This window comes from Paracoccidioides brasiliensis (genome assembly GCF_000150735.1).
Source record: "Paracoccidioides brasiliensis Pb18 unplaced genomic scaffold supercont2.1, whole genome shotgun sequence".
Classification (NCBI taxonomy): domain Eukaryota; kingdom Fungi; phylum Ascomycota; class Eurotiomycetes; order Onygenales; family Ajellomycetaceae; genus Paracoccidioides; species Paracoccidioides brasiliensis.
This window is the reverse complement of record NW_011371358.1, coordinates 2,693,594-2,717,198: the sequence shown is the minus strand read 5'-3', so window position 1 is coordinate 2,717,198 and position 23,605 is coordinate 2,693,594. Positions and strand designations below refer to the sequence as shown.

General features: G+C 45.8%; 8 protein-coding genes across 8 annotated transcripts; 4 read left to right on the top strand and 4 right to left on the bottom strand.

The window, feature by feature from the left end:
- Positions 1 to 150: 150 nt before the first annotated feature.
- Positions 151 to 4,951, top strand: PADG_00833 (uncharacterized protein; the record flags this gene model as incomplete). Its single annotated transcript, XM_010757697.1, has 2 exons — positions 151 to 3,595; positions 3,660 to 4,951. 2 exons carry the CDS (start codon positions 151 to 153, stop codon positions 4,949 to 4,951), a joined length of 4,737 nt encoding a protein of 1,578 aa, XP_010755999.1.
- Positions 4,952 to 5,604: 653 nt separating this feature from the next.
- On the bottom strand, positions 5,605 to 7,786 carry PADG_00832 (adenylosuccinate synthetase; the record flags this gene model as incomplete). The annotated part of the gene is made up of 3 exons (XM_010757696.1): positions 5,605 to 6,309; positions 6,443 to 6,894; positions 7,498 to 7,786. 3 exons carry the CDS (start codon positions 7,784 to 7,786, stop codon positions 5,605 to 5,607), a joined length of 1,446 nt encoding a protein of 481 aa, XP_010755998.1.
- A 2,902-nt stretch (positions 7,787 to 10,688) lies between these two features.
- Positions 10,689 to 11,522, top strand: PADG_00831 (uncharacterized protein; the record flags this gene model as incomplete). Its single annotated transcript, XM_010758211.1, has 1 exon — positions 10,689 to 11,522. One exon carries the CDS (start codon positions 10,689 to 10,691, stop codon positions 11,520 to 11,522), a length of 834 nt encoding a protein of 277 aa, XP_010756513.1.
- A 3,195-nt stretch (positions 11,523 to 14,717) lies between these two features.
- On the top strand, positions 14,718 to 15,835 carry PADG_00830 (uncharacterized protein; the record flags this gene model as incomplete). Its single annotated transcript, XM_010757695.1, has 5 exons — positions 14,718 to 14,828; positions 14,913 to 14,948; positions 15,103 to 15,156; positions 15,447 to 15,591; positions 15,669 to 15,835. 5 exons carry the CDS (start codon positions 14,718 to 14,720, stop codon positions 15,833 to 15,835), a joined length of 513 nt encoding a protein of 170 aa, XP_010755997.1.
- A 646-nt stretch (positions 15,836 to 16,481) lies between these two features.
- On the top strand, positions 16,482 to 17,251 carry PADG_00829 (uncharacterized protein; the record flags this gene model as incomplete). The annotated part of the gene is made up of 2 exons (XM_010758210.1): positions 16,482 to 16,899; positions 17,010 to 17,251. The coding sequence occupies 2 exons, from the start codon at positions 16,482 to 16,484 to the stop codon at positions 17,249 to 17,251; spliced, it is 660 nt and encodes a 219-aa protein (XP_010756512.1).
- Positions 17,252 to 17,567: 316 nt separating this feature from the next.
- Positions 17,568 to 19,131, bottom strand: PADG_00828 (uncharacterized protein; the record flags this gene model as incomplete). Its single annotated transcript, XM_010758209.1, has 3 exons — positions 17,568 to 17,693; positions 17,811 to 18,742; positions 18,915 to 19,131. 3 exons carry the CDS (start codon positions 19,129 to 19,131, stop codon positions 17,568 to 17,570), a joined length of 1,275 nt encoding a protein of 424 aa, XP_010756511.1.
- A 511-nt stretch (positions 19,132 to 19,642) lies between these two features.
- Positions 19,643 to 21,490, bottom strand: PADG_11154 (uncharacterized protein; the record flags this gene model as incomplete). Its single annotated transcript, XM_010758448.1, has 5 exons — positions 19,643 to 20,121; positions 20,169 to 20,409; positions 20,519 to 20,652; positions 20,904 to 21,149; positions 21,406 to 21,490. The coding sequence occupies 5 exons, from the start codon at positions 21,488 to 21,490 to the stop codon at positions 19,643 to 19,645; spliced, it is 1,185 nt and encodes a 394-aa protein (XP_010756750.1).
- A 1,275-nt stretch (positions 21,491 to 22,765) lies between these two features.
- Positions 22,766 to 22,960, bottom strand: PADG_11153 (uncharacterized protein; the record flags this gene model as incomplete). Its single annotated transcript, XM_010758447.1, has 1 exon — positions 22,766 to 22,960. One exon carries the CDS (start codon positions 22,958 to 22,960, stop codon positions 22,766 to 22,768), a length of 195 nt encoding a protein of 64 aa, XP_010756749.1.
- Between the last annotated feature and the right edge of the window lie 645 nt (positions 22,961 to 23,605).

Genomic DNA, 23,605 nt, shown 5'->3' with positions numbered 1-23,605 from the left:
AAGATCCTGCCTGGTGCAGAAAAATTTTGATGCCGTTTCCTCATAATCTCATCCGAGAACGTGGATTGAGCTCGTAGGTCTGCTATTCTACTTCGCTCATCTATATGGACACTCACCAACTCTGGGGATGAGCTTAAGATACAGTCGGTGATGGCAGTTTCCAACCGCGTTTCTCAAGCACGGCTTGAACAATTGTCCCCAAATGCCGTCGTTTCTTTGAACAAATTATACCCGAGACTTCGAAAGGAGCATTTATCATTCACCTGTGAAGGAGATGATATCATAGCTGAGGGCCTTTTGATGCAGAAGCGCCAGGAGACTTTTGCATCCAAGTCACATATTTTCCGTCGACAGCCCAGCAAACTCCGGTTTAACAATGACGAAATTCACACAGTTATAGAACGAATAGTTCTAACTAATGGTTCTCCTGGAGTCCTCGATTACCTACTGGCTAAAGCCGATGACGCGAAACTTGAGAAGCACCTGTTTAAACACCAACAGCAGACGATGAAGAGAACTATAAATTCTCTGTTGATATCAGCAGTGGGCATGCGCCAGCCATCTATGGTGTACGTTTTGAGTCAATACTCTGATGAGGATGGGTTGAACGAAGCTTTATATGTTGCGGTATCGGGACGGGATTTGGAATGCACCAAGATGCTGCTTCAAAATGGTGGGGACCCAAATTCCTGCCAACAAGCATTCCTAGACGCAGCGGTACGCGGCGACACCCCGCTGATCGACCTGTTTCTAAGTGCTGAGAAGCGCATGGCCGTTTCGTGTCTTGATCAAGTGTTACCCACCGCTGTCGCTTCCGGGAGCCTTGATATGGCTTCAGCGCTTTTGAAAAATGGTGCAAATGGTGATCTGCCTGAAGTTTTGGAGAACGCCGTTCGCTCAGGGAACGTGGACATTGTGGTTGCACTTATTTTAGCAGATCGTCCACCTTCGAAAGATTCTCTTGATGGCGCTGTGGACATCGCCTTCCACATAACAGAATCCAGTTCCGATATTCAAAGAATCCTAGTCGAGGCTCTTCTTTGTGGTGGCGCAAATGGAGAAGTGGTTTCAAAAACGTTGCTGAAAGCAGTTGAGAGGAGTGATGAGCATGTCACCTCATTGCTCGTCACACATGGTGCATCCGTGACGTACAATTCTGCCGAGGCTATCGTCCATGCAATTAAACTTGGAAATACAAAATTGTTAGCGAGCTTATTCAGTGGTCGCATTGACAAGCAGCATGCCTCTCACTTAGTAACGATGTTCCCCAAAATCTCGTCTAATATACCCTCATCGAAACAACTGGCGGTCATTTCAACACTTGTTGAGCGGGGGGCTTGTGGATATGCACTTCAGCCTTGTCTAATCGATGCAGTTCAGCGGAATGATCTTGCAATTGTCGAATATTTCATTAGCAAGCAAGCCTCCGTTGATTACGATAACGCACATGCGCTCCGCTGTGCAGTTTCTTCAGTGTCCTTGCCATTGTTCGAACTTCTTCTCAAAGGCCGCCCTTCGAAAGAGTCTCTAGAACTATGTTTTACCTTGTTAGAAGCCGTCCCTTCTAAACCCCGTCTGTCTATGGCAATCAGCCTCTTATCAGCCGGAGCTAGGGGTGAGGAAGTGGATAATGCTTTAGTTAGAGCTGTGATGTCCAATTTTGTGGAGGAGAAAGAGCCTCTTATTTACGAGTTTGTGCGGCATGGAATTGATGTGAATATTTGCGGAGGGAAATGTTTCCAAGAATCAGCAAGGGCAGGCGATGTTGGTATCCTAAACATACTCTTAAAAGGCGTTCCTTCACCTGCGTCTCTCGCCCAAGGAATTATACCTGCGCTTGGTCTGCCCAATTCCGATCTGAGATTTACCATACTGGATCTGCTTGTTTCTGCTGGTGCCCGTGGCCCGGTTGTCGATGAGGGCCTCCTCTATGTAATTAACGACAAACCTGTGGATATCCCTTTGTTGCAATTACTTCTCGATAAAGGTGCTGCTGATGTGAATTCCAACAACGGAAAACCGATCGAAATGGCCACTAAACAAGGGAATTCTGACCTTCTTCAACTCCTCTTGTCATACAATCCATCTCATACGAGTCTAAACCTTGCATTCCCTCTAGCTCTTAATCTACAAGACTGCTCCATTCAATACACCATATGCCACAGACTCCTTGAAGCTGGGGTCAAAGGTGAGACACTTAATTCTGGTCTTTTAACCGTGCAAAGGTTGCCATGGAGCCATCCATCGCTCATCGAGCTGCTTTTGAAATACGGTGCCAACGTAAATTTCAAAAACGGCGCTGCGGTCCAAAAAGCAGTAAAGAAGTCTGACGAGAAACAGCTGGAACTCCTGGTTTCTCATGCACCATCCACTGAAACCATAAGTGCGGCTTTAGATATTCTCCTGGAAGCCGATGTGAAAGCTAAACATCAAATAGCGACAATCCTATTAGCGGCTGGTCGCGATCGGATGCCAACAGCTATAAACAAGTTTTTAGCTGAAGCAGTGAAACTGAAATCAGACGTTTCATTTGCGAAACTGATTTTGAGGTTTGGTGCCTCTGTTAATTACGAAAATGGACAAGCCCTTCGTGCATCCGTCGAGACTCGCTCTTTTGACGTCCTGGATCTCCTTTTAGAAGAAGATGTTACAAAAGAGGCGCTGGAGACAGCGTTTAACTCCAGCTGGAATCTGCAAGGCGCTGAGCGATATCAATATACATCCAAGGTTCTCGAGTCAGGGTTTAGAGGACAACACCTCCATAGCGCCCTTGCCGATGTAGTACAGGAGAATCCTTATGATACTGAGACTCTCCAGCTATTGCTGAAAAATGGCGCTTCTGTACATCATTCTAACAACTTCCCTCTTCTCCACGCAGCTATGTTAATGGATGCCGCAATGCTGAAAATATTGTTGGAAGCTGTCTCCGATCGAAATGCTATCAATGATGTCTTCAAACAGCTTGTTTCGTCAGGAACGTTTTGGTTGTCTTCCCCTGGATTATTGGTAATCCAGCAGCTGCTAGCAAATGGAGCTTGTGGGGATATGATTGACCACGCTCTGGCCATATCCGTCGAAAATTTTGGCATTATCAGCGAAGCAACAGATGCTGTGGATATCTTGATTCGATTTGGAGCTAACGCTGACTATCAAGATGGCCGAGCTCTCAAGCTGGCAATCGAAAAGAATAGCCCAGTTCTAGTGAAGCGACTTTTAGACTCTCTTCAATCGCCCAGAAGTCTCCCTGCAGCATTTTCGACTATCATGTCATCAAACTTACCAGAAGATGCTACCCTTAAACTAATCGAATTATTTTCCCAGATTCCTGGAGGTATTCCGGATTTGAATGGCTCACTGTATGATGCCGATGGACTGCAACAGGAACCTGTCACATTTGCTGCATTAAGAAAGTGGCCCCGTGGAACTAAAATCCTCGAGGCTCTTTTGAGGGCTGGTATTCTGGCTGATCAAACAATTCCATATGTTATCGAGTCCAAGGAAGGTTATGAACAGGTTTCCCTCCTTCTGTGGGCGTTTCTTCAGCCTCAACAGAAGGTTAGTCCATATATTATTGATTGCCTTCTGAAAAATGAAGGTATGTCTAGAAATTTTGGTTTCAACGTCTAAATGGAAGGTTCTCTAACGCTCTATTTCTTTAGCAAATCCAAACTTCCAATCAACAGGATCTTGCCAGACTCCCTTACTAATTGCAGCAATGGAGAGAACACCGGATATGGTGCTCAAGCTCATTCAGCATGGCGCTGATGTTTCGATATGCGACGCGCACGGCCGGACTCCTCTATTTTACGCCAGCAGACGCGGACAACTAGCCACAATGCGCCACTTGTTAAATGCAAATGCTACTGTCGATGATGGAAGCATTCATGAAGCTGCGCGTGAATTGCACACCGGTGCTGTTAAGCTGCTAATTGACTATGGACATGATCCAAACTTCCCGTCAATGATTCACGATGGTCGTAGTGGATTGGCAGAACTTTGTCTCAAATCAGCAGCTGATTCTGTGACTGGGTTTGGAAGGCTGAGACAGACCATAGATGCCCTTGTGACCGGAAAGGCTGAACTTACTCTTAGCAGAGGCGGCAAGTCGATTCTTATGCATGCCCTGGATAATCCAACTGGCTGCACAAACGTAACAAAAGCGCTTCTTGCCAGTGGGCTTTGGAAGCGTATCAATGATGAGAGAAATTTCTATTCCCAAGGCGGCTTTATATTCTCACCTACAATGTACATTGCCAAAGACATGCAGCAAAGCTCCAAAGAATATGCACCGGACCTTTTACATATCCTGAAGGCCAACGGATGCAAGGACGTGTTTTACAGGCAATACGGCCCTCAACCGCCAGACATGGTTGGAGCACCTGCAGACATCCTCGCAGAAGACAAGAGGCAAAAAGTACGGGAACGTCGTCTGCAAGAACGAGACGAAGAGCACCAGCTAGCTCTAAAGTGTGAAATGGAAGTTGCCAAACAACAGAAACTCGTCATGAAACAAACACATAGTCTCCGACTCCAGCAGGATCGCGAAGTAGCTGAAAACCGCGACGCGATCGCTGTTAACTCCGCAGGGCTACAACTGCGCCTCGAAGCCAACGCAGCTGCACAGCGCCAGCGGATCGCAGATCAGCAGCGAAACGCAGATCTACAGCAACAGCGTGCCCTCAATCAGCTCCGTCTCGAAGCCACGAAGGAGGAAGGCAGGCTGCAGCTTGAGTACCAGAAATCCTCCGCTGCGGTCCAACAGGGCACCTTTGACGCACGTGTAACCTCTGAATCTCGAAGGCTAAAGGAGCTGGAGGCAGCAAACGAACGGCAGTATAAACGGGATACCGACTTGTTGTCACGCCAGGAGCTTCTCATGGCTGGTCGAAAATCGACGTTGGCGGATGACGGAAGGCTGTGCATTGGGCAGGGTGATTTGGGCCCGGATTGATTTGAAATTGCATCTACGGATGGATATATCTCATTTTTCATTTGCTTTGCTGAGTTTAGCTCAATCGCTTCAGGCTTTAAAGAGCGCGTCCTGACCATTGATTGTTCATACGATATTTATTGTCCAATATTAGTCGATGTTAAATATCATGTCAATCTCATGATATTGTTAGGGATCAGGTGACCCCTATGGAACTGAACTTGTCCTCCGTCCAGTATAGACTGCTGGCGATTGGGCATTTTTGCCAGGTAGTCTAACAGATATAGAGACTCGTCTGCCTGTTACCTTCCTCGACTCATTACTCTATACATTAACAAACACTGTGATATGTGCATACATGAGAATCAAAAATGTGGACAGGAGAATACTACAAGGGGAAAGATATACTGTAGCAGAGAAAAGGAAAAAGAGCAACAAAAAAAAAGGCCACGGCTACCTCTGAAATTCGATCCATATGATTCTGGAGACAGACACAACCTATAGAAAGAAATCCAAAAAAAAAAAAAAAAAAAAAAAAAAAAAACCTCAATATCTATAGAGAAAAGCAATGCCGGAGTAACGCAATCCAGTAGAAGGACTTCGTCAGGGCTGCGGAAGAAGAAATATAAAACAAAAGAAAGTAGGAAAAAAGAAGAATTATCCTAACAGATATATCATATGCGCTCAATCATATGGTTTCTCGCGGGCCCAGTCCCGATCCACCTAATCGGCACACCACCCATCTCCCTCTCAATGAACTCGACATAGCGCTGCGCATTTGTCGGAAGATGTTCCCACTTGGTCGCACCCATGGTGTTCGACTTCCAGCCGGGGAGAGTGACATACTTCACCTCAACCTTATCCAACACATCAGCCTGTGCGGGGAACGATTCTAGGAGCTTCCCATCCAGCTGGTACGCAACCGCGACTTTAATCTCGTCGAAGTCGTCAAGAATATCCAACTTTGTCAGGTTGATGACGGTGTAATGGTTGATGGCATTGCTGTAGCGACACATGACCATATCGAGCCAGCCGCAGCGACGTCGACGGCCGGTTGTGACGCCGAATTCGCGGCCGGCTCTTTGCAACTTTTCGCCCACGGCGTTGTTCTGTTCAGTGGGGAAGGGGCCGGAGCCTACGCGCGTGCTGTATGCTTTTACCACGCCGACTATGGATTTTATCGAGGTTGGGTTGAGGGTTAGGCCTTGGATTGCTCCCCCCAGGCCAGTGCAGGAGGAGGTTACGTAGGGGTAAGTGCCGTGGTCGATGTCGAGCAGGAGAGCGTTGGCGCCCTCAACGAGAACTGAAGGGGAAGAGCGATGTTTGTGCATGAAGGCCATTTGGTCGACAACGTAGGGCTGGAGTTTGGTGCGGTATTCCTTTACGAGTACATCTCATATCAGCACATTTGCTACGAAGAACAGTCCCTCTCTTTTTCTTTTCCTTTTTTCTTTTTTTCCTATTTTTTCTTTTTGTTCAGAGAAAGAAACAGGAAACAATGTGTGGACATACGTGAAACCTCTTAACCTCATCTTCGAGGTCATACTTCAACTCTCCAAACTGTCTTCGATACCCCGCTTCAAGGGCCCGAAGTTTGCTCTCCACAACACCCTTCTCTAACACCTCTCCAATCCTCACGCCTCTCCTAGATGCCTTATCGCTATAGCAAGGTCCAATTCCCTTCCCTGTCGTGCCAACCTTCTTTCCCGCCAAAATCGCTTCTTCCAGCCCGTCGACAACGGAGTGGAGATCAAAGCAGACTTGCGCCCGATCACTGATGAATATCCTCTTATCAGCATCCTTCAGACCCTTGGCTTTTAGCGCATCCAACTCTTTGAAGAAACTTGGGACATGCACGACGGTTCCGGTGCCAACCAAGTTGATACAGTCGGGTGAGATGAGGCCTGAGGGCAGGATGTGGAAATCATAGGTTATATCATCGTGGACAATAGTGTGACCGGCATCTAGGGGATAGATGAAGGGCGATTGGTGAGTGAGTCATTTTTTATTTTATTTTTCCATACTTTTCATGTCAAATGAGATCCGGTGAAGGAAGACATAGGGATGGGATAGAGAAGAAAAATGGGGGGTTGAACTCACTATGGCCACCAGCTGCTCGACAACAAAGCGTAGCAGATTGAGATAGGAGATCTGTGATTTTCCCTTTGCCTAATTTTTTTTTTTTTTTATTTAGTTTGAAGGATTAGGCACGGTTAGTTGAAATGGTCACAATTGCTTGCCTCGCTATTAAATGCAATGAAATAGAGAGAAGTAGCTAGGTTGGACCAACCTTCATCCCCAAACTGCGCGCCCAGAACAATAGTAACCATCTTGAACATTTGTGGCGGCCTCTTCGTTTCAAGGGTTTATTTCGCCGTGTATGTTCACCGAGAGCGTCGAATTTCCTTTTTATTTGCCGTTGAGAAACAAATCGCCGGTCATATATGCAACCAAATTGGGCTCGGGGAAGGGAGGTTGCTTTTAATTGCTTAGAAACGGGAGGGGGTGATATCAATAAGCCGGTGTGCAACCGATCAATTGAGTCACCGCTGAACGATCACATATACGATATGAGACGAGGTTAAATTTGGAGCCCGGGTTAATGTTGTCGATGGCGGGGCAAGTTCGGACACTAGGCCGGGTGTTCCAACGGGGGCTGTCTGTACCGGTTTTCTCGCTGGCGTTGGACGGGTTTCCCGCAATAGTTATAATTAGTTGATTAAGAGACCGGTGGCCGGGGGAAGAAGGAAACCCTTTCACTGAAGCATTGAGATCATACTCAGCAGCTAAATTAGTCCTCTTAGCTGTTTTGTGTAATAACATTCCGAAGAATCGCTGTAGACCGGTTGGTTTCATGGTTTAACTCGAGTCAAACGCAAGAAGTTCTATGAGTGGACGGATTCGGCAGGTTAGGGCTTAGGGCTTAGAGCTGGGACTTGGGGGACTGGGACTGCTGACAAACCCATCCCATAGAAATGCTGCCGCCGGATGATTCATCCCATTCCGGACTGCGAGATCAACGAGGTCAGGTCATCTACGAGAGAAAAGCTGAGGTGGCCGAACGAGAGGCGGGTTGAGTTGTGTAAGTCCTGGGATTGCTAGCGATAGTTATATCTTCAAGAGCGGGCAGGGTTAACTAATTCAAGTAGAGCTGGGAGAGATTTCAACTATAGATGTGAAAATTTCGCTGAAACAGATATTCCTTATGTCTAGAAAAAACGAAGGGAAAAAAAAAAAAAAAAAAATATCACGACCAGTCGCCGCTGGTACTTTTTGTGGCAATTAAAAAAAGGTTAAGAAACAATGGTCATCAGATGTCACGATACTACAAGTACACGTATAACTACACCCACTGAGTGGGGAAGAAAAGAATCGAAGTAGAAGTGGAGGGAATTGAACAGAACGACGAATGGCAGGAAAAGAGAGATAATAACAGATCAATCAGAGAAAACGAACAAACTCCTGTTCTTCCAATGGTACAATGGCAATCATCGCATGTTTATCGTGAGAATGATGAGCTTGCCCCAAACCATCTATTCCATCTATTCATTCCATCTATAACCCCACCCCTCTCATTGTTCCAATCCACCGTTCCTAGAACCATTGGTATGTCTCATGGCTAGGAATAAACATATACCGTATGTTCTCACATGTGATCTTGGATCCTACCACTAAAAAGCGTTAAAAAATAAGTAAAAAAATTAAAATAAAATAAAATAGCTCTTTGGAGCATGGAGGCGCTGGCATCAGATCTCCCTTATAAAGCAATCAAACCAAAAGATATAGATAGCTGGTACAGACTTGATACCATAGGATACATTTTCCCCCGTGTTTCCGCGAGTGTAGTTGAGCTGGGACCCAGATTCGAGTCTTAAATAGCTCCGTTGGGAGCACACCGCGGATCCACAAGATAATTTGTTAACAAGTCACATTTGGCATGGCTCGAAAGGTGACAACTGGATGAGGTGAGTGATGCTTTCAAAGGGTGGGGCGATATATTTGAAAAAAAAAAAAATTTAAAAAAAAAAAAATTTAAAAAAAAAAAAAAATTCACCATCACCTCAGAGTCAATCGCTCACATTTGAAACAATTCAGCAATGATTGCTTGAGTTCTCCCAACAAGACCTCGGGAATAATGACAAGAGTTGTCTTCTTCAGAGAGAAGCTGTTGGGATCCTTTCTTGCACTTTATACTCCGTACATCTTAACCGTGTGCCCACGGATGGCCTGATAATAACCACGGGCCCACAATCTGCGCACGGTTTGCTTCCATATTAAAAGCAAAATAAGCACACCCGCCCTCTTCTGAAAACGTATGTGAGTGAATATCCAGTCCATGGTAATTACTCCACGAGAGAGAAGAGATTTCCAGTTCGAACTACCCATGTCCTGAACCACAATAGGAAGCTACCTAGGTACCTTGGTAGGCAGCAAGGCGGGTATATATGTATATACATCGCGGCTCTTTCAGAATGTTCTTCTGCCCTTGGTCCAGGTTTAGCTGGGAACCTTAAGCGGAGTAGAGAATCAAAGAGAAGACTTATATCATACGCTTCCTCCATGGTCTTATCGAAAACACAAAGAGTGCTAGGGATGTCGGGCTGTTTGGTATGAAACCGGATGATATTCCTTGCTGGAATACGACGCGATAGAATGCTTGCTCAAAGATGATTCCCAATGAAGGATTTCCGTTGCCGTTTCCACCGTCCGTACCCATTCCTGGATATATTTCTTGGGGTCTCGAAGTTCAAGGATGGTGGATGTGCAGATGTAACAAGGTCAGGTGGGTGCACTTCAGATTGCCAGTGCTAATATATAAAGGGGGGGTGTGAGATTTCCCTCTGTCTCTGAACAACGGGATCAGCAATCGCCGTTGAACTTAACTAACTACTAAGTAAGTTGATTAAACTAGTTGGTTGATTAGTGATTCTCGAAAATTAAACTTGATAATACGGCAACAATTTTGCACCTCATCACGGGACAAGCGTGGCGTTGCTTGAAAATAAATCAATGATTGGTGGTATTTTGGCACCCGTGTAAGCCGCTTATACATGTGTTCTGTTACTTAACTGTATTGTATCTTTGCGATGGGCCGTACAGCCCTTCCTGTCTTCCGGATACAATAAGGTTATAGTTTACCAGTCCAGTTCCGTGACATTTTACGGCAGGGCATTAAACTTAGCCTCTTTAGGTTTGATGTCGCTGGCAGGTACGGCTTTGCCCAGCCAATGGTTGGTGATCGGACAGGGGTCAAATGAAAACAGCGCTATGTATGAATACTGGCGCTGGTATTATGCGATACGAGGGCTAGAAGCGGGGAGACGTCAGTCAGGGCCAATTCCACCACTGGGGAGCAGAGAGGGCTCTGTAAATGACAGTATTCCCAGTATTATATACAGGCCGGTATTCTGGATCGAGCGCTGCTTTTTTAGTCACTGGGTTCAATCGCCTGCACCTATTATTATTATTATTATTATTATTTCATCTTTCCTCACCTCACTCACTCACTCATTACTGTCTCTCTCACCTGACCTTCTCAATTCCTTCATTTTGCCCCTCTACCAGCTATTGCCATCCCATTCTCTTTCTACTCCATTCCCTGTAAATTTTCTTTGTCATTCGGTTAATATATCTTTTCTTAACCCTTCACCTGATCACTGTCTGGACTCCCTCCGTGGTAACTGAGTTTGATCACTCAAGGCCGTAGCGCCTCTCCCCCAATTTCTCCCGTCCATCCACCAGTGAGTCGCGTGTTACAATGCGGTGGACGTCTGCCTCTTCGCTCCTCTTGCTCTTAGTCCTGCTGCTAGCCATAGCTGTTGCTAACGCCGGCCCTGACGCGCTCTTTGGCGGATTTGGATACGGATATCCAAATGTAAAGGTGAGAAAACGACAGCTCGCCTCCGACGACAACTCAGCACAAGCAACTGAGAGCCCAACTCAACGGCAACCACCAGCTCAAACCTCTCCGACAACCAGTGAACAACCACCACCACCACCAGAGTCGACTCCCGATCCAACCTCGGAACCCAGGACCACACCACCCTCCAGCACATCACGGACACAACCACAATCCTCCTCTACCCCTCCAGATACTCCAACCCCCACTGCAGATAGCACCACACCTACCCAAGACCAACAGAAACCCACAGAAACAAATAATGTCCCTTCCACAACCAACAGTCCCTCCGTCGTCATCGTCACCAACACCGTTACCATCAGCGGTACCCCCGTCCAACAAACCTCCGCCTCAACCGTAGCCCCCGGCCAAACCCTCGCCCCCGGCCTGGGCAACAACGCTGGCGGCCCAGGTGGCTCATCGGGCGTAGGCACCCCCCCCAAGAATGTCATCATTGGCGTTGTCGTGGGTGTCGGAGGTTCTATTACCCTGGCTGGCCTAGCCTTCGTGGTGTGGAGGTTGCATACCAGGCGGAGCTTCCGTGGGCCTGGTGATGAGGACGATTTAATGAATGCCGGTACTGCTGTGGGGACATCTAGCCTTGAGACATCGGGGACCTCGAGCTCTCCATTTAAGTCGACGCTGGACCAATATCATCATCCGGGAGGGCTTAATGCATCTTCGAATTTCTAAAGGTTGTGTGTGTCTTTAGGAATTGGGCTTCGCTAATGTTTTGACACCTATTGTTTTTTCGGCTTTTATTATTTTTTTTTTGTTTTTTTTGTTTGCATTTCATGGACCATTGCGACATCTCACCGGTCCTGTCGTCTCTCGTACTGCATCTCTGGATGATATATTTCGTGGGAACCCATGCGTGGGTAAATGTTGCCTGTATTTGCAGCCTTTATTTGCAGCCTTTATTTGCATGTCTGTCTGTATTTGTTCATGGCTCGTGTCTCCGTCTGTCTACCCTCTTCATAAGTGTGGTGTTTGAATATGGTTGATGTTGTTGTTTGTTTTGTTGTTGTTTTTGTTGTTGTTTTGTTACTGTAGGAATACTGATACTGATACTGCTACCCCATTTGATTTTCTTCTCTCTTGTCGTTTAAAACCATATCTTCCTGTGCGCCTTCCGGCTTATCCCCAGGCCATTTCAACCCTTCCCTCCTTTCCCCCTTTCTCATTTCTACACGAAGAAAACCGAAAAGAAAAAAGAAGAAAAAGCGAAAAACAAACAAAAAACGAAAGAGAGCATGCAACCAGACCTCGGCTGTATGCGATATAATAATAATAATAATAATATTGTCACTTTCCTTGATCCGTTAAAATATGGTTTTTCCATCACCGAAATGGCCTCCCCCCCTCCCCTTCAAACATTCCTTATCAAACCAAAATTTATACCGAATATCTGTTTTCATACTTCCGGGTTTTGTCTTTCATTCATTCATTCATTCATTCTTTTTTCATTTAGAGAGGTGGGATGATTTGATTGACCCTTGTTTTTGCTCTGCTCTGCGGTCAATCCAGCGCCTTAACACCAACCGCACAACCACACAACCGCAAAACACAAATGTAGGTCCATTCCAGAAATAGAAAAGAATCCAATAACGGGATGGACGCGATATCCTCCCTCAATCACATATCCCGTTCATCAGTCACTGCACGTTATTATTTTTCCTTTTCATTTGCTTCTTATTCCAAAGATTAACTAACCAACTTCATCCTTTCTTTCCTCATTACTCCGATGCAATGTTGTGACAATGTTTGCGGTGGGTTAAGTTGGTTTACTTCTTATCCGGTTCAGCATGGCGAGAGCGAGAGTGATAACGTTAGCGAGATAATAGCCACATGTTTTATTGAACATGTGTGTGTTAAATGGATAATCTACCTTGAGTTTCCGCCAGGAGAGGTAGGTGGTTATGAAATGGGGGTTAGATAGCAGGGAGGTTGGGGAAGATAGTATTGTTCGTTTACTGCATGTTGCTTCTTTTCATCTTGGGTCTCAAATCTGCCTTTCTCCCAATACAGTTGGATTATACCTTGTATGTTTGTATGTACAATTTTTTTTTTTTTTCTTTCTACTTTATTCTCTTACGATGAGAACTTGGGAATTAATTATCTATCAGCCTAGTCGCTAAACTTACTGAGTAGCTATTTTAATATTGATGTTGATATCTCTTCCCTTGTAATTCTTGTCTTTTCCACATTCGATTTCAACGCAAAGGCTCCCTCAATCAACCATGCCTACATGCATTGGGTTCCAGGCACCGGGTTAAGATTTTGAAAAAGATGTATCCTTATCATTTTTCACTTTTCGGAAACACGTACTCTTCTATTTCCAGATTCCACCTGTTTTCTGTTATTTTTCTAGTCTCAAATCCAATCCATGTATCCATGCACGCAAAGATGGGACGGGTTGTACCCGTAAGCCTCCGTTAGGGCTGACGAAACAACAACGATGAAGATGAAAGGATGCTGAAATTTCCAGGCACTGCATTTCTGGGAAATCATTGGGTATCCAGGATGTTGCACCTCCAACATGTGGTGTGGTAATTTGTTAGGATTTAGAAGAGAGTCGAAAAAGAAGGCCCATGACATTCACAGTCCCCAAGCGTGCGTACCGAGAAACACTCGGTTCGCCATGTTTCTGTAGAACTATTATACCCCTGAGGCGATCCAGCAGCCACCACGTAGCCCACGTCTCTGACTCAATGGTTATGCAGGTACAGAACCCTGATCAGGTTGGATCGAGAGTCACCCTCGAGCCCTGTCTGGTTGGTTCTTTGGCATTTGTAATCTTTACCTTTTGTGATTGGGGAAATTTCCTTTCTCGAATTGCGCCACCATCATCGGCCTGCCAGAAGGAACATACCTACTGAAAGGGGGCTATCCATGCTCATAAACCCCCAAGGATAAAAACGTGATAAACTAATAGCTGCCGTGGCTGGAGGGGCGAAGGGCGGCTGTATTATTTTATTGGTTGATTTGTTTCATATGTTATATAGTAAAGTATTTCTCCAATTCAACCTGCAAGATTGGTCAAAAAAAAAAAAAAAAAAAAAAAAAAAAAAAAAAAAAAAAAAAGAGAGAGAGAGAGAGAGAGAGAGAGAGAGATCTGCGGATGTTCACACACGACAATAAATTTCACACCAACATTCCAGCAAGTCCATTTACCCCACCCACTGTGTTTCTCCCCGACCTGACACCTTCTTTGGTGAAACAGCACTCTAACACTGTGACGGATTGTGAAACCCTTAGGGAACTCCTAGTCAAACCCATGAAAAGTCAGCGAGACCCCGTCCCTCCCCTCACGAAAGATGCGACCTTGTATGACGGATTGTTCTGGCAGAACGTGTTATGCAGATGCTAGATTAAGAAATGCGGAGGGCCTTTCAAGGGGTTAAGGTGGGGCGGAAAGCACCGACTCGAATTTTTACGTCTGCGGTGACCTTGCTGCTGGCGGGACGTCTGTGCCATGAGCACGGAAACAGGTCTGGGCATCATTATATTGTCTTTAAGTATTTTATCCAGGTTAAATACCATCTCAGAGAACAGAACTTCTCTTGGAAATTTAAGTACTACGAGTATAGCTCCCTTTTGGAGATGTTGTGTGTTTTCTGACTTATCGTGTAGAGAGAATGAGAGACCTAGTCGGTTACAGCGCTTGAAGACGTCAAGGAGCCCACAATATCTTTGCTAGTACGTTACAGAGGCTTTTTGGTCAAGAAAAAATCACTATCTCCCTTCCATTAGTTATAGTTGACATTGGATGTTGGAAAAAGCTTATTTCCTTGACGTTCTGTATTTCCCCCAACCTGCAGGTGAATGGTATCTCTACGTATTATTCCATATAAAAAAAAAGAAAAGGGTCCTAATTGCACAAGGACAATGCCGTCCTATCATCGTTACACGTCACTAGTTGTTGCACAACTTGCGCTCGCGTCTGCGTGGGAGAGGCTGCACGATCCTCTGCGTATTCGGCAGCATCAGAATCTACAGGTCCATTAAAAAAAAAAAATGCTTTCTATAATTCAGCGATTCATACATTTCCCATTGGGGGAGGCTGATGCGCCGCTGATATAGGTATTCAATCATGGGTTGACAGGTGTCGCGCCCGCGGTGAGTTGGAACTATCAAGTTGATGTTCAGACACTTAACTTGGCTAGGGAGATATCCCGCGGAAGGGGAAAAGCAATGCCTATTCCCCAGATAACATTGAACTGGATTCGATCTTACTATGATGCTGATATGAACGAATTCCTTTGAATGATAGATAACGAATTCTGGTCACCGGGACAAGCCATTTGAGGTCGACGGTGAGATGTTCGTGAGTACATCCAGGTGGAGGGAATTCGGAACAAGGGATTCGTTGCTTACTATTCTGAAGTCTGATTTCCACAGTGCCGGACAACGAAGGTCAATATATTCCGTCAATATGTTGCTCTCATGGCACCAAGCGTTACCGAGACCCTTGAGCTAAAGATGCAGATTTTGATTTCTTAGCTGTGAGCTCCTATTTGATAGATGCAAGACGGTAAATCTTTCCAGTTACTTCATTTCATTCCTCTGTCCCGTGAAGGAATCGCTTCTGCATAATAGAACTAAAAGTTTCGATAGATCGTAAATGAAGTCCACGGCATCAATTTCACCGACCAAGATTGTCAGAGTGAGAGAGGTGCGTTTTCAAGTCTATTACCAAATACCTGCTTTTCCATCCCGAATGTTCCTGTCCTTCGAAGCCATTCAAGCTTGGAGCATGTGAGTGAGAGAGAGTCAAGTTCCTCTGCAATGTGCAAAACGAAATTGGAAAGCTAATCGCTGCATAATACAATTCTGTAGAGAGTTGTAACGTAGCACAGGAGTCTGCACCTATGAAATATTTTATCGAACATGTCCAAAGGACAGCGGCTGCGTCCTCAGAGTCTGCTCTCGCCCCTACATCACCGTCGCACCAAGTGGTGATAGTGTTAGATGACGAATTTGAATTGCTCTGTGATGCAGCTTAAATGGAGTATAGCCTTCAGTCCATGGATAGGATGCAAATCTGTGTCCTTCATATATCCCATAGTTTTTCGAATGCTAGGATTGTGCCAAATACGGCGGGAGTCCATTTGCCCAGAAGATGGTTCTCATACAGAAACTTGGGATAATATGGATAAAAGATATCCATACCTAGATAACGTCTCTGCCACAACGAGGACGATCAAATGATAATTAAGAACCCACTAGACTGGGGTGCAAACCAAGTCGATTCCAGTCAATCTAACATGTTTAAACAGTGCTTGGGCCGTTGTCTTGACGTTGAAATTGGCCTTGAAACCCAAGGCCGAAGGGCTTCAGCGTTTTAGCCTAATACGGTCTAGCGCCATCACACGCGTGTCGGACGATTAGTCTTTCGCGTCTTCCTAGCATTTAATACTCTTTCGAACATCGATGTGAGAGGCATGATTCTGGCCCATATGCCAATGACAACAAAGCAAGCTACATAGATTCCCTCCAACGCATATTACCCTGCTGGTAGGAATGATGTTTACTACTTTCGCCCAACCTTCACCCTCGGCAAACCTCTTCTCGCTGCCACCGCAACCGCTTCCCCCCCCACCACTCAACCCACGCCATGCAAAGCTACCCAGATCCCATTCCTACACAACAATGGCCAACAGAAAACCCGAATCACCACCAATGAAAGAACATGTCGACGACAACAAGAAAAGCAGAACCTCATCCCCTTCACTCTCCCGACGGTCATATGCCGAGCGCTACGCTTCGCAGATCCGCAGCCCCTCCGCTCAGATCGTGCACCAGCACGCATCCCGTGAGAAGCAGCGTGATATGTTCCTGAATAAAGTGAAACGTAGTCGCGATGAGGGCAGATTTGAGGCGAGAAGCGACCAGATGCAGATGATTAATTATCTTGTGCAGCAGCGTAGATATCAGGAGGAGATTGAGAGGTCTGCTCCGGATTTTGGTGAGATGATGGAGGAAGTTGAGGGGGGGGAAGGTTTGATGGGTTTTGAAGATGGGCAGGGAGTGGATTCGCGATGGGGGAGCCGTGGTGATGGTGTGGAAGGTAGATATAATCCATTTCATTTTCTGCTTTGTTAGACCACCTCTTAACATTTTTGCCGTATATGTCCACAGTTATACAAACTATATATGCTAACGTATGATGACCGGTAGAGGAGCGCATCCTGGAGGAATTTATATCCCAGGAAGAGCAATATCAAGCATTTTTGGAGGAGCTGGAGAGCTCTCGGGAAACAGAGCAACCGCTGCAGCCTTGTCCGCCAAGCTCCCATTACGATGATGAGGATTACTACGAGACTATCTTTGCCGATTTGATTGGCAACGGCCATGGCCCGGCCAAATCATCAGGAGAGAACGACAACGGAAATGACGGCATGGATACGTCGCAGGGCTAGATATATTCTGAAACAGTTTTTGCATGTGAACAGGGCATCAAACGGTGTTTGGATTTTTTTTTTTTTTCAATCTAGCGTGGCGTTCTTGGTAGCGGGAAAGGCTTAATTCTCAGTAGAAACTTTATGTGGCATTTCAGCTCAAGGGAAGGGGTAACCGGATTCTTTTATGTACAATACACGATAGGTGTAGTAAAGGGAATAATTGGCAAGACATGAAGACATGACGGGCAATTCATAGACCCAGGTGAAGTCAAATACAACAATTGATATGTGAACAAGAAGGAAAATAAATTGGATGAACATTTCTATCAAATTATCATTGTTGAGGACATTCTGGTATATCCCCAGGGCCACCCCCTCCACCTAATGTGCCTGGGATCCCAAGCTCATCCGCCAGCGGATTTGACACTAGGGCATCAGGAGGACTGCCCGCAGCTTGCATCTATGACCACGAATTAGTTAGTGCGACACTTCAAATATCCCATTGAATGAAAACGAAATAGGGAAAATAAAATAAAAAAAAATAAAAAAAAAGAAAGGAAAAAGAACAAAATCATACCTTCTGCATCTTCTCCCAAATGTAGGCCCTATGCTCCGGCTTATCATCCGAATACCCCTCCTCATCGAACTTCTCCACAATCTCCCTGACAACAACCGCCTGCAATTCATACCTCTCCATATCCTCCTTGGGAACCTTGCCTCTATTCTCTTCCAGCCACGGGCCAAAATTATTATGCAGCTCCTTCATGGGTTCATATAGCATATCCTTATTCGACAACTGCTCCATAATACCCATGAATATCTTATCGAGGCTCTCCTCGCCATTTCCCCCTCCTGCACCAGCCCCTGATTCCATCGCCTTCAACAGCTTGACCAGCATATCATCCCCTCCATCCTCCGTCGCGGCAGCCGTAGCTTTCTCTCCAGACACCTGCATGCGCTCCATCGTCTTGCGGATCGTTTCTTGGAATTTATCACCCACTTTACCATCACTGCCACTTCCACTCCCAGTGCCACCTGGCGAGGAGGAGGAGGCAGCAGCAGCAGCAGCGGCACCAGCTTTTGGAGCCTCCGCTGTTCCCTTCCCATCCTTCTTATCATCACCAAGTCCAGCAAAACCAGGTAAATCTGCCTCTCCTCCTCCAGCCAAAGCGCCCGGACCCCCGTCACCCATAAGCAACTTCATAATGTCTGTAGGGTCCATGTTACCCTGCGCCATTTTCTGCGCAAGAGCATCCCAGTCTGGTTCGCCGTCGCCGCCGGCTGAGCCCATAAGCTCCGCCATGCCTTGTTCCAGTTGCTGGATGAAGGCATTTTCGTCGAGGTCGGATTCGGGAGCTTTGGTGGCGTTATTGTCAAGGTATGATGATGTTGGTGATGATGATGATGGTTGGGGAGCTGTTGTTGAGGTGGAGATGGGTTTGTCTGATGAGGAAGCGGGTTGTGTGGCTGCGGATGGCTTTTTTAAGGTGGAGAAATCGTCAAGGACGTCTGGAAGAGGTGAGTTAGATTGCTATGATTTTATACATGGACATTATCCTGTGAATTTATATTTTGGGAGGTTTCGATCTCTTGATGTGGTAGAGAATGCTTTCACCCCTGTAGGTAAGACAAGTAATTTGGGAGAAAAGCAAGAAGACAAAGGAAATACATCCGAACTCACCATCCAGATCCTCCCAGTCTGATCCCTCCTCATCCTCTTTGGTAGCCGCCGCAGCGACAGGAGTAGCTCTGGCTTGCGGAGGAGCGGTATTGGTTGCCTGGGCTTGTAGGGTCGTTGTGCTCTGTTCATTTATTTTCGCTTCCACAACAGGAGTAGCAGTACTGGATTCCGCAGGGACATCTATAACTGCCTCTAGCTTTTTACCCTCGCCAGCCATCACTCCTTATTTCTGTTATTTATCCTCGACGACGAATTCAGAGGCGGGGTAAGGTAGGAGGAGTGGATCGGAGGCTGAGACGAGGGTTCGCAACGGAATGGAACAGTGACAGCAAGCAGTCAACTAGATTACTTTGGAATTCTAAAAACTTTTTCTTAATGGAGTGGTCAGTTTTTGTCGCAGTTTATTGTTGGTGTCTCGTCGACGATATTATCTCGGCAAATGATTGCTGCTGAGCTTCGGGGGTTTTTTTCTTGACGGACACTTAGACACTCCGCGCTTGGCCGGACTCGGACTTGCCGCGGTTCAACAATCCATGGAATTTTAGATACGAAGCTACTTAGACATAGACACAGGACTGATTCTATTTATTGCGTTTTTTTTTTTTTTTTTTTTTTTTTTTATTTTTTAAATTTGTTCTATTCGTATATATTCTCTTCTCCAGTGGGCATGAAATAATTAATTGAAGTTGAAGTTGGAAATAACAACTCTCCTCCAAATCCCTTAGTAGTTATCCTTTTCCCGCCTTCTCTCCCTCCACGCCATCCGGAGCGCAACACTTCTGGGCCCCAACATCAACAAGAACTCTCATATTCTGCTCCTGCGTACTGATCGGTACATCAACTACCAGATTTCCCGTAAAGAACTTCACTGGCTTCAATGACACAAGCATCTTCTCAGCTGGCATAACCGGCCAATCCTCAATGCGCGAATTGTGTGTCGTGCCAAACGTCCAAAGCACAATATCCTGATTCCGCACATTGGCGGCTGATTCATCTGATGCATGGTATTTAATCCAGGACGCAATCCCAAACCCCACCAAGCAACTACTTCGTATGATCGCTGGAACTGTACAGCTCCCGATCACTGTATCTAGGAACCCAGGGCGGGTGCGAGCAAAACTCCGATCTCTTGGCGTGTAGTGACATCGGGTGCGCGAGCAACATCTGCGAATAATGTGGGACAAACTTATATCCGACGGGCCCATTGCTGACCGGGTTGCGCACGTTTTCATTGGTGATTTTGAACACACGAACCCTGGTGATGTCCGTGTCCAATTCGCTTTCGGCTTGGGCGGTTATTTGGGTAAGTGATGTAGCCGAAACCGAATGAGTTGTGGATTTCGGGGTTGTTTAGAGGCATGGGAATGGAGTCCTCGACAACATGGGTGTTCTCGTACCCGTCTATGGTTGGATCAATGCGCAGGGAGAATAGGTGCTGGTGGTAGGGAGTCAGAACACCCGGCGCCACAGGGTCCTGTAAGGGACTGAATCGCCCCTGTTGATGGGTGTACTTGAGAGGATCCCTGTCGCACGCACTTCGTAGTTGATGGCTGCATCCTGAGTAAATTGGGAGGCGAAAATATATATACACGTTAGTTGCCTACAGTGACGACGGCCCGTAAAACTAGGATTCGGGAGCGGGTCACCACAGCATTCCCCGTGCGATAATTATCGGAGACAAGGTCAGAATGATATTCGCTGGTGTCATGAATCTTTGACCTGTCAAACTTCTTAACCCCTTTGGTAACAGGGGTATGTATATCAGTCATTTTCTCCAGATGGCAAGTTATATATTCCAAGTATCTCCAAGTCATCTGTCATCTCCACACATAGATCCAGCGGATATGCCTAGTGGTTTGCATCCGCATGACTACCAAGATGCATGTAAAAATAGCACTTTTAGCCGAAAGAGAAATGATTTTACACTTTTACCTGACCGTTAAAACCGAAGAGGGAAATTAGGGTGGAGATAAAATGGTTATAATATACGCACCATAACCAGCCGCTTCGACATATCCCGCATCCTATCCGTCCCATAAGTCCATGCCTCAACCACAACAGCCGCATTCTCCGGCAACTCCAATCGATTAATCACATCCTGCTCACCCCTATCTGCAAGGCACGCCTTCTCACAGGCGTTTATTAGCGTGCCGTCGATATACAAACGCTTCCCGATCAATTTCGATTCGTCAAGCCGTTCCCCGCTGGCTAGGTCCACCCTGACCTCACGGAAATCTAAAGAATCACCCGAGTGTGAAAAATAAATTTAAAACAACACTGATTTCTTCTCAAAACTAAATCATCCACTTGGTACTTAATAATTATGGTGAATTGAATTTGGATATGTTGATTGTGGCAGGAGAACCGCGGGATTTCCATGATGCCCTACGATCGTTCAACTACGACCATTGTAAAGGCAACCCCACCGAAATGCTTCACATTCTCTCTTGTGAGGTAGTTACCTGACCACACGATGGATCATGTATCATACGAGTGGCAGGGATTGTTCGTTTTGAAATGTGGGGAGAAGTAAGTGTGGGGAATAAAATCAACGCCCCACCTTCAAATGGTGTCATCTTGACATTCATGGAGGGTTTTGGTATGCAGGAATCGACTCGCAATTGGAAAATTATAGATAGCCATCACAGCGCTCCATTGTACACAGTGTTCTAGAAGTTCGATGAACTGTGCTGTTCTGCAACAAATCAGAACCTAGATAGTTATGCCTTTTCTATTCAGTGATCAGGATAGCTTATTGTTTTCAGCATGATTATCTTGTTGACTCACACAACACGAATTCTAAGTGCTAAATCTCACGAATCTCTGACAATTAGTAAAAACATAGACGAAGGATTGGAATGGCTCAGTTCTACTATAGAGTAATATGCTCACCTGGTAATCCGACATCTAAACTGGGAGAGGAAGCATTCAAATGTCGCTGGTGCTCCATGCAATCACATTTGGAGCTCGCGCTCTCTCTAAACAGAAATGCTGTTCAGTTTTTAACGAGTTGGATCAATAAAGCTTAATACAGATCCTGGTTTGTCCAACTTCATCATCCTCCTCTCGAAATAAACTCCGGAAGCTTCTTACTGGGTTTCATGTTTAGGCGAAACTGAGGACTCCGTGTGAGCCTTTCTCCAACACGAAAACCCAAGCTGGTAAACCCAGTCAGCCCAGCCGAAGAAGTTCCTCTCACCAACCTTCCACATGTCATAGCAACAAAATAAAGGGTAGAGTTATAGACCCCAGGAATAGTTTCTGCCCTTCTCTGCGTCCCCAACCCAGTCTCGAGACAATCCATTAAAATCAAAGTCCTTGGGAATCCAATCAGTTCTCTGCAGCTTGGACTAATTAGCTCTGATTCTGGTCCAGCTCTACCAATAATATTTCTCAAACGTAAGTCACCAATCATCATACCTTGTCAGTGCATAAAAATAGCGGACCCTTCATATATATCTTTGATGATTTGTTCCTGTGCAGTTGACCCTTTTTTTTTTTTTTTTTTTTTTTTTGTTTTGCTGCCAAAGCTCCCTGACAGACGGCACAGACAGGTCAGACACGGACTTGATTAAGAATCTCTGGACCCGTAAGCGTCTAGGATGGCCCATCCATAGGAAGTTTAAGAGTGGGAAAAGCCATAGTAAGCTGGTATGACTGTGCCTTAAAACCCAATGGGCGGGGAATCACACTGCTTGGTGTCAAAACTGGCACTTGACCACAAGAAAACATCTGTGTCATCCTTGTTGTGATTAAAGTAGAGGTCTTGCAGCTTTGGCAATGAACACAGAGGGCACCTGAAAGAGTTTCATGGCAATCAGGGTTAATATTAGTGATGTTGACAACGGTTTCTAAGCAGTGTGATCTTCAAAATTACAGATTTCGCGGGCAATCTTGAAAGTTACCATGACATCTCTGTCCAGGTGAACAAGAGGAGAGCTGGGGACTGCAATAGGTGTTTGGGAGGACTTGGCTCCACCGCGGATATCATGAGATATCAGCATTTTGCAAGCAGAAGCCAATCTGAGTTTCTCAGAGTGGTTCATGACTGGTTGTTCTTAGTGACGGCCAAGCATCCTTCATACCGGGAGGGAATTGAACAATATTGGCGATTTCTCGAGGATATCTGGATACCATGAACTTCGCGGAGTTAAAAGAGAAAGGGTTCTGGATTTTCCCCAATAACCAACGTTAACCACTTTTTGGATCACTTGGTCTGGGGTGGGTGGCGCCGTAAGCAGTCCCTTAAGCTGCTTCAATCACCCCAATTCGGTGGCGCATGAGTGAGGAAAACGACTACTCAGTTCTCAATACGGATGAGGCTGATGATGACCTTTGGATGAGACATACAGCCAGATATCATAAATATCCAGCAGTTTTCAAGTTGTATGCTTTCTCATGTGAACCGAGCCACCAAACCTGCTCGGTTTGAATCCTTCACCAGAACCGTTCTATTGGGGGAATAAATGCTCAGGTTTAAAGCCAGTGTCGGGTTCTACTACTATTATTAGGGTTGGCCGAACCCGAATATGTTAAATCCACTTATTAGTGAATCCTTAACTAAACCACGACAAGTTACATGGACGAGGTTCGGCACAACCTTAACTCAATCGTTTGAAATTTGGCGCGGGATTTAACTAGGCCTACATATTTCCAAAAGGCGTTGAGGCGCATTTAATGCATAATTGGGT